This window comes from Saccoglossus kowalevskii, chromosome 17 (assembly GCF_978046115.1).
Source record: "Saccoglossus kowalevskii chromosome 17, keSacKowa6.1, whole genome shotgun sequence".
Classification (NCBI taxonomy): domain Eukaryota; kingdom Metazoa; phylum Hemichordata; class Enteropneusta; family Harrimaniidae; genus Saccoglossus; species Saccoglossus kowalevskii.
The window spans coordinates 25,121,546-25,131,184 of record NC_140657.1 but is presented as its reverse complement, the minus strand read 5'-3'; the positions used below and the strand labels follow the sequence as shown (position 1 = coordinate 25,131,184).

The 9,639-nt window shown below is 34.3% G+C and overlaps 1 protein-coding gene across 2 annotated transcripts in view; it reads right to left on the bottom strand.

Moving 5' to 3' along the window:
• Positions 1 to 248: 248 nt before the first annotated feature.
• Positions 249 to 9,639, bottom strand: part of LOC102801938 (E3 ubiquitin-protein ligase COP1-like) — a 36,336-nt gene continuing 26,945 nt past the window's right edge. Inside the window, exons 10-18 of one of the 2 annotated variants that reach the window (XM_085492502.1) lie at positions 9,457 to 9,589; positions 8,216 to 8,359; positions 7,073 to 7,181; positions 6,184 to 6,265; positions 5,244 to 5,360; positions 4,031 to 4,148; positions 2,203 to 2,416; positions 1,384 to 1,443; positions 249 to 918 (exon numbers count right to left, since the gene is read on the bottom strand). In XM_085492502.1, the coding sequence (XP_085348628.1) occupies positions 856 to 918; positions 1,384 to 1,443; positions 2,203 to 2,416; positions 4,031 to 4,148; positions 5,244 to 5,360; positions 6,184 to 6,265; positions 7,073 to 7,181; positions 8,216 to 8,359; positions 9,457 to 9,589 (1,040 nt within the window). In that variant the 3' untranslated portion in view covers positions 249 to 855. Of the gene's footprint in view, positions 919 to 1,383; positions 1,444 to 2,201; positions 2,417 to 4,030; positions 4,288 to 5,243; positions 5,361 to 6,183; positions 6,266 to 7,072; positions 7,182 to 8,215; positions 8,360 to 9,456; positions 9,590 to 9,639 lie in introns of those variants that run through there. The other variant, XR_014926913.1, reaches the window with a different exon arrangement.

Sequence of the window (9,639 nt, the reverse complement as noted above, 5' to 3'; positions counted from 1 at the left end):
CCAGCGAAGAGTAACTAATCAGAATGTGCTTTGCTTCAGGGTTTCCATGTACCAAGTTACTTTGAAATCCAACAAACTTTTTTCAGATAATGTAGGACGAACGAATAGACAGACAGACAGACAGGTATATACATACATACATACATACATACATACATACATACATACATACATACATACATACATACATACATACACACACGATAATCAACTTCCATTGTGTGCACACAAAAAACCAACAAATCAAATTTTGATAAGAGTATTTAATTTACCACCAAATAAAGTACAGATATGTCTACATTGACCACCATAGGCAATAGGATTATAAAACATGTTTGTTTCCACCAAAATAAAGCAGCAAATGTGTGAATTCTGGGCATTTTTCTGGTTATCAACTTAGATTGAACATACATCATTCATTTAGTTTTCAACCAAATATACAAAATACTATACAGCTGGGCATTTGTAGTAAAGGAGCTGAGCATGAGTACATGCCTTTCAGAAAAAGATAACTTTATAATAGCACTAGAAAAGAATAATGGGGAGGGGGTGTCAGTGGTATAACTGTCAAGTAATTCTAATAAAGGCAATAAATATCACTGCTTGTAGCAAAAATTAGAAAGCTTTGCATGCCTCGAGTGTTTACTGGTAACCTCTTGAAATAGATTTGTGATTGCCAACATTGCTTATTTTGCAACAAAATCTAGAATTCAGAGATCACATAACAAATTCAGCAACTGATAGACTGTAGTAATGACTGCAACAGTGAAAGCCCAGTAGACCAATTGATGTAAGAGCCTGTCCTTATTGTGGAACAGGATATTGCACCTATACTTTACTCCAGTGACCAACTTTCTACACCAATTCTAAGACTTTGATAGTGCCCTGGCTGTTAGCAGCAACTAGAACATTGGAGCCCTGCAAAAAGAAAAGTATTTAAGAATGAACCAAATTAAACTGGAAGATGTCCTTCCCTGGGATTGCTCCATATTTAATTCATTTTCCATCATAATTTGTGAGTAAACTGCTGTGAAATTGCACTTGTACCAAGCTGCAAACATCTTGATATAGTCATTTGGGTAACTAGACACATAATATGGACTTTTCATCACCAGATTTTCTCGCCCAAATTTTAATGCACTTTTTCCTATATTCTTCAATACTTTTTGAAAAACAAATAAAATTTCAGTCAATTTTTTATAGATTTCACTCCAAAAATTGCCTATTTTGTCCCAATCTTCTGAGGAAAGAGCAGATTATAAACAGGACTATTTTGTGAGTTTGTGATGAAAACAGGGAACTGGTGGTGAAAAGGTTAATTCATGTAATAACATTATACTAGAAATACTATCTTGTGTTCATAGATCAATGTTTAATACTCACAGTTCTCCAGGTAACTGCACTAACAAACTCATTAGCGTCTTCTTCTTTCTTATCTTTATCCTGAATAAAATACAACAGAATACTATATAATATTCAAATCATAGGCCATTTGATTGATCAACCCTAAAGTTTTCAGCAAATTAGTGAATTTTCTACCCCAATAGTTCTGATGCTTATTGTAACAGTATTTCACAGGGATAAATTACACTGCGACTCTGACAGTAGACGTTCACTCATGAATGAAAATAACCAGAATTTAACTATTTTGCAATCAATTTGATTCCCAGCATATAAAGATGTTGATTCCTGCCAATAGACTAATAATAATATGTGATAATATCACATGGTATTCCAAAAAATCTATCATTTCATTCAGTTTTGTTTGTAGACAGTTAGACAATAATAACCTCCAAATAGCAGTACATAGCAGTTAAAAGATTTTTTTGAAACATCGCAAAATACTAAAAAAGTTGCATTTGTTTGTCTAATTAGTTGGTTGTTATGCATAAGACCGAGGAGTCATGAACCAACTTTTATGTCTCCATACTGCTGAGTAAATTTAATGCGCTATCCCGGCGTCAACGAGGCCTGGTCAAACACAAACACCTGCAGATCTTAACCAACGTTCCCTTAAAATTGCATTTGTTAGTGAATGAATCTCGACTAGTGGAATTGGCCTTCCCACTGAGTCCGTGGCACACTTATCCGAGGTTGTGGTCAATCCTTTTTGGTGTAGTAGGATTTGAATTCAGGTTTACCGATCATGAGTCCAATGCAACAACCACTATGGCACCAGTGAACAGAAAGGTTTTCACTTACCAGCACACTCCTGACTGTGTCAAATTTAAAAGTCAACAGCTGTTTAGAAAGTCCCTTGTAATAAACATAAAGAGCATTGTTTTCACTGCCACAAGCAATGTAGTCTTCATTAGCTGCTAGCCCTACAAAGTTCTTCTCATTTATATGACCTCGGAATGTCCTCACACAGTGCGGCTTAGTAACAGTCCACAACTTCAATTGACTATCAGTTGAACTGTAAGAAACAGAATACAAGTGTGGTTTAACAACAGTTTGAAAAGTATGTTGGAACACACAACCACTATCTACTCTACTCTTGGATCACACGTTTCATAGTTGTCAAAATACATTCATGTGCAGTGTTCAAATTTCATGTAAATAAACAATGTATTTTACACGTGTTGTATACGATGCTACGAGTCCCATATCGAACAGGGCGGGGCACAGTGCAGTGCGATGCGGCGCGAAGACCACCACACTTTAATCACTACGACATTACGCCTCCTGCAGTTCTCTTGAATTGAATTAACTTGAATATAGTAAGTGTTCATTTAGGTGATAATCCCATGCCTTTTAAATGTTTGGGAGTAGCACATTAAATTTGGGAATAAGAAATGTTTTTACAAATCATGGTTATAAACAAGCAGCCTTACGGCTGAGATAGCTCCGCTGTTAGCAATGCACATTTCAATTAAAGAACTGAAGACATCATTAGAAAATGAACAATATGTATAGTATCAAAGCAATTGGACTTACAGTTTTTAACAAGAAGTCGAAAATATCACTTTCTACCAAAAATGACAAAAATATTCACCAAAATTAGAGAATTGAAGATATCATCACAAAATGAACAAATTTGAGAAAGGTCTACATGTAATATCTATATATGTAATATCAAAGCAATTGAACTTTGGTTTTTAACAAGAAGTCGAAAATATCACTTTTTACCAAAAATTACAAAAATATTCACCAAAATTAGAGAATTGAAGATATCATCACAAAATGAACAAATCTGAGAGAGGTCCACATGTAGTACCTATATATGTAGTATCAAAGCAATTGGACTTGCGGTTTTTAACAAGAAGTCGAAAATATCCACTAAAATTAGAGAATTGAAGATATCAACATGAAATGAACAAACCTGAGAGAGGTCTACCCAAGGTACATATACACCAAGTATCAAAGCATTCAGGCTTGTAGTTTTCAAGAAGAAGTCGAAAAAGTAAAACATTGACATGGACGACGAACGACGACGAACAATCACTCATATGATAAGCTCCGCTCGACAAAGTCGACAGCGGAGCTAAAGAGAATTATGTCAAAATTTCCATAGAAATTCAATAAATAATATTGCCCAGAATCACTTAATAATTTATGATTTGAAATTCCCTACTGTAGAATACTTTATTTTTGCTTGGAATTATTTTTCCCTATTTTTACTGAAGAACTGATTCACTGAAAATAAAATCCAGTGAATATACCCGTTTTCCTATATTTTACATCAAACTTGTCAAAAATCAGTGAAAATAAATTCCACACCAAACATCCAAAGTCTTTTCAGCGAAAATTAATTCCAGCTAAACAGTACCGGTATCTCATAACAAGATGAAATGGTATTTTCAAACTAATGTTCATAGCCTAAACATCGTCATTTTTATGTGTTCTTTTTTATGTAAAAAGTAAATCCGTGACAATATTTTTTATGCGAGTTTTGTGAAGAACATGCAATAAAATCATAGTCTCAAAATCATGGAAATATGAAAAAAAATCCATTTTACCATACCACGTTCCAACTAGAAGAACTTACACCAGTATAAACAGCGTTCAAAGTAAGAAAGTGAATACTCACGCTGAGACAAGTTCTTCTGAGTTTACAAATTTACAATAAGATACAGCTTTCCTGTGTCCTTTAAAAACCTGAAGTGCTTGTCGTGTATATCTTAAATCGTAGTAATGCACACAGTGATCTAGAACACACACAAAGAGCTATAGTTATATGTACATATTGCAAAACAAATTTACAATAAGATACAGCTTTCCTGTGTCCTTTAAAAACCTGAAGTGCTTGTCGTGTATATCTTAAATCGTAGTAATGCACACAGTGATCTAGAACACACACAAAGAGCTATAGTTATATGTACATATTGCAAAACAAAATTTTTAAATATTGACAATGTTGACAGGGGTTTGCAATATGTGACACTAGATTAACACATCTGCTGATTTTTTTCTTCATTCATTCATTTTAGCTATCCATAGAAGCTTTCAGCAGCTGATTAAATATATTAAATATTGTCGGAAAATTAACACACTAGCACACAAGCATCAGCAGGGATTTTTTTAAACAAGAGAACAGGGGTGCAGTGCCCTCATGACATGGCCATGTGCCCCCTTACCCTGGGGGGCAGATCCTCTGAATTGCAGTGCTCCCTGTTGCAGTTTTTTTTCTAGAAAAAAAACTCTGTTCATGTATTAAAGATTGACAGAAAATTAACACTAGCACACGGGCATCATTTACAAGTGGTAGTGTAATAAATTTACTAAGACTGAAGGAATGATTCAGTGAAAGTAAAATCCAGCGAATATACCTTTTTTCCTATATTTTACATTCAACTTGCCAAATATCAGTGAAAATAAATTCTATATAACACACATCAAAAGTCATTTTAGCGAAAATTAGTTCCAGAGAAAAAATGATGTATTTTTCAGTTCCTTCAAAGCGTTTGACTGAAATGTAAGCCGTGTATGTATATCTTATTCTACACTGCTTTGTTATAATTTAATAGACCGGTAGTTGGTTTTTGTTTTCCTTTTTTTTCACTGATAGCTAAATGTACTCAACATCCAGTGAAAATGCAAAGTAAAACATAAAAATATATCACTGGCGGTGACACTGCTGTATATATTTTAGAGAAGCAATGAAACTGCATAGAAACATTCATGGCATTTGGGCAAATGCATTTTGCCTGACACATCTAGGCCAGCTTCTTCATACACTTGATTGACCAAGCATGGAAAATGGCGCAAACGAAAATCAAATCATGTATATGAGAAAACATTACCTGCTGATCCAAATGCTAAGAGATACATCTGAGTAGGGTTGAATTTCACACAACAAACATTAGCCTTGGCTTCTAGACATGTAACTGAATGCTCCATATTAGTTGACCAAAGTTTAACTAGAAGAAAACAGTTGAGTTCATTGGATATCAATATTGGTATGTCAGTTAAAAAATAACGATAACACTTGTCCACTGACAAATAGTCATATTTAACACGATGAAAATTTTGGGTCTTATCGGATACATTTTGATGTAATAGCCTATGATGATGTACATGGCAGTATGTGTCGTATACCAAACTGTTATTTTCAGGTCAGAAGTTGTTTTGAAACACCAGAACATTACTAAACTTGATTTGACTCGACTGTGATCAGGGTTTTTTTCAGTATCTTAGGGAGTCACGAAATTCATGAAATCGCATGTGAAACTGACTTTCTAATGCAACCTTTTCAAGTTAATCAAAATTTTATGCAAAGCATTCCTTTTAAGACGTGGTTGATGAACATCCACTTCTTGATTTTTTCCTGCCCCATTCCTTCCAACTGTGTATGCATTAATGAATAAGGACTGAGCATAGGATATTTTCTACTTTCTAGGTTAGTTATGCCAAATAACGTGTTCCCACGTAAGGATTCAAAACTGTGGTCAGTGCCACAAATAATGCTAAACAGAAAAACAGTTCATGAACTGAAAGGCAACAAAAACACAAAATACAAATCAACATGTTTGTTACAAAACTGAAGCTTGTATATTCAAATGCCTGCTTAAAGTTACTTGGTAACCAAACAACCGTAGTGCAAAACTATTGCTATTGATCCTTACTGTTATTTTCAAAGACAGGAAAATCACCATGGTAAGCCATACTTTTTAAACAGCAAAAAGTATCTCCTTACCATCATATGATACTGCATGCTATTATAAAAAAGAAATTAGTATGTACCTTTTGCATCATCTGAACCTGATGCTATTAACTTGGGGTCCATTTTATTGAAATCAACACTCCAACATCGTTTCTCATGTTCCTGTAATCAGACAGAAAGGAAATCATTAAAACACTCATGTCGCATATTCACAAAATCAAATATACAATACAGAATCATTCATTAAATGACTTTTTTAGCATGTTCACAAAAGAATGAGGAGAACTTGGATTGACCAAGTGGGTACTCAGTAACGTAACATAATCATATCTATTTATGATAAAAAAAACAATTTTAGTTATTTATAAGCAGTTGTATAACTAAAGTAAATGAGGAAACATTATTCCTTCAGCAAAATGCTTGTTATGACTTATAAGCTGCTACATGACTTTTGAGAAGGAAAAAAGTCTTTTCACTCAGTTCAGCAAAAATATTACAATGCCTGGTTTAACTGTTTTATAATTTCAGAATCTTTTTGTGTCGAGCGACAGTTCTTGAAATTGAATGTGTCTCATGGCTTTTTTGCGTGAAAATAAAACTTGTGTAAACAGTGCATTTTACTGTATTTGATTCATCACAAGAGATTCTCCAATAGAGGGGCACATAAACCAATAATTGTATTTGTTGTTTACTACACTACACCATTCAAATAAGATTATTTAGTGCAACTAATAGAGCAAATAAGGTATTCCATGCTCAAGACTGTGTGACAGGGCCATGTGACTGTTTTCCTATGACAATGGCATTATGGTAAGTTAATGCAGTATCCCAGTGGTAAATAGGCCCAGTTGAATCCCTGAAAGACATTTACCAATCTTCATTCATTCTGAAAATTATAAGTTAATTTTCCCCAATCGATATATTATTGTATGGTGGTGGAAGAAAGAGTTATTGGAAAACAATTCTCACCTGAAATAACCTGGTTTTGGTTCCATTGAACGCATCCCATAATGTTACTGTGCCTTCATAATCACTACTAGCTAGCATACCCTTGTGATAGGCACTCCAACAAATACAACTGAATAGCAAGAAAAACATTTTCCTTGAAATGACTCATAAAAAAAATATACATTTCATTTTTGTTTATTTGAAGCATTTTCCAAGTAGCATATATCCAATAGAACAGATTTACCAAGAATTAATAGAAATACAAAACATTTATACTGTCTGTTAGAATTAAAGCAGAATTCTAGCAATACATTCAATAAAGTGGTGCCCTCCAGTGATACACAGCATTTGTGTGACGTCAAAAATGATGTAAATAGGGTAAGCAATATCCTTCAATTAGACAACTGTTTAATTGTGTAGTCATCACTTAGAACAACCAACTCTCTATAAGAGGGTCCTACTACTTAATGCTCAAATTTTGAGCATAAACAAATATTATACAGTACAAGGATTGCTGCCGCTGCCGCTGCCGCTGCCGCTGCCGCTGCCGCTGCCGCTGCCGCTGCCGCTGCCGCTGCCGCTGCCGCTGCCGCTGCCTCGCGCGTTAGGTATCCCACAGAAGAAGTAGTTCATGTTAGAAACGACTTATTACAGGGTTTGAATTTTTCAGGTTATGTTTTTTATCATCTACAACCTCTGGCAAGATAAAGTGACATAAATAGAAGACAGTCTTTTTTCATGCTAATGCATTTAGTCGTCCAATTTTGCATCAACACACTCTGGAAGAAATTGATGTAAGCGTGAACTTGAACAATGTGTAAAAAGTTTTGCCAAAAGTGTCTAATTTATGCACATGTATCACTGCAAAACCATTTAATTTCAGTATTTTAATATTTGATCAAATTCACTGGGGTTGAAGTTCACAAAAACAATGGGTTCATGTGAATTTAAATTTAGCAAATGAGCAAAAAAGCAAAATTAAAACTCAGTGAATAATTAATAATTTTACAGTATGCTGGTTGAAATGAGAATAGGTGTGCACAGTCACACAGACGGACAATGAATAGATGGGAGGCACATAATTCAAGTTAAATAATGTTTTGCTCAGAGACATTAAAATACGGAAGACAGTGATTTGTGGTATGTGTGTTTTGGTATCATTACCTAATTTTTGAATTACAGATCATCTCATTGACTGGATAATGTATATCGACTGCATCTTGAATAACTGTACCATATTCAAATACTTTAATTTTCTTTGTGACACCAGCTATGCCAAAGAACTCACAGTCTCTGTCAAATTCAATGCTATCAAATAAAGAACAAATTATATCAGTGGATTTAAGAGAAAACAAATTGATATAAAAACACTTGTGACATACTGCTTGACCATGTAAAGTAGTAGTTAACTGCAATGACACTAGGCAATGGAAGTAACTGTAGCAGGATTGAGTGATGATCATGTTAATTTCATCACCAAAAATACATTTTCTGAACCTATTTTATTAAGAAATTCCGACCAGCTACAGTCCCGTCTAAGCCTAACTTTACATTAAAGCTAGCTTCAAGTTGGCTTGCTTCCAAAACTGCCACATAACTAAATTATGCAGAGTAAACTGCCTACATACATCATCTATCGGTAACATTGGTAAATACTACAAAAAAAATGTTGAAATTATAGATGACAATCACTTGTTTTTTCAGTAATGATTACTGTAAAACATGTTGAAAAAGCGACATGCAATTTTAGCAAATTGTGGTAAAATGACGTAATAGCAAAATGTTGATTTAGCGAATCTCACTTGTCATTGTTGATTTCCTGTTTTCACAAAACAAATGCACAGTTATAACCTCCATAAAAACAAAGAAAAACTGTCAAGTGTAATTAGGAAGCGCCCCAGACTTTTATATTCCGGATTACTGTATACAAATCTCCAAGCCTTGGCCATTTTGAATTTATAATAAAGTAATTAGTGACATCTTGAATTAGCGAATAAGTTCTCTCGCTAAATTTGCTAAAAAGACATGCTTGCTAAAAAGACATGCTCACGAAAAAGATATGTTTTACAGTACCCTCAGAACACAAAAGGCAATGCTGATTGCTAACTTGAAAGTTTGATGACACCAAACAAATGTATGCTACATTTGGTTTTAAAGTATAGCAGTTGTTGACATATGATAAATATATTATATATTATTATACGATGAGTATATGACATCTTGCAATCAGGCAAACACTAGCAATATTAAAGGATCGGTGGTCGATGCGCCGCGTCCTGTTCGATATGGGACTCATTGCGACATATACAACGCGTGTAAAACACATTGTTTATTAACATGAAATTCAAACACGTGCTGCACGACGACCACCGCGCTTTAAAGTACAAGACGTGGTGAAAGCTTACCTGGATACTATGCTAGAACCATTGTAAATATCACTGGCATAATTTAAAGTCGCTAATGGCCTCATTGAACTGAACCTCGTAAACTTATTTAAACTTTCTGTAAATTGAGATAATAAATCACTGTCACTGTCGCCTGAGGGAGAAAAAAAAGAAATTAAACAATTAATCATCAATCTATGTGCA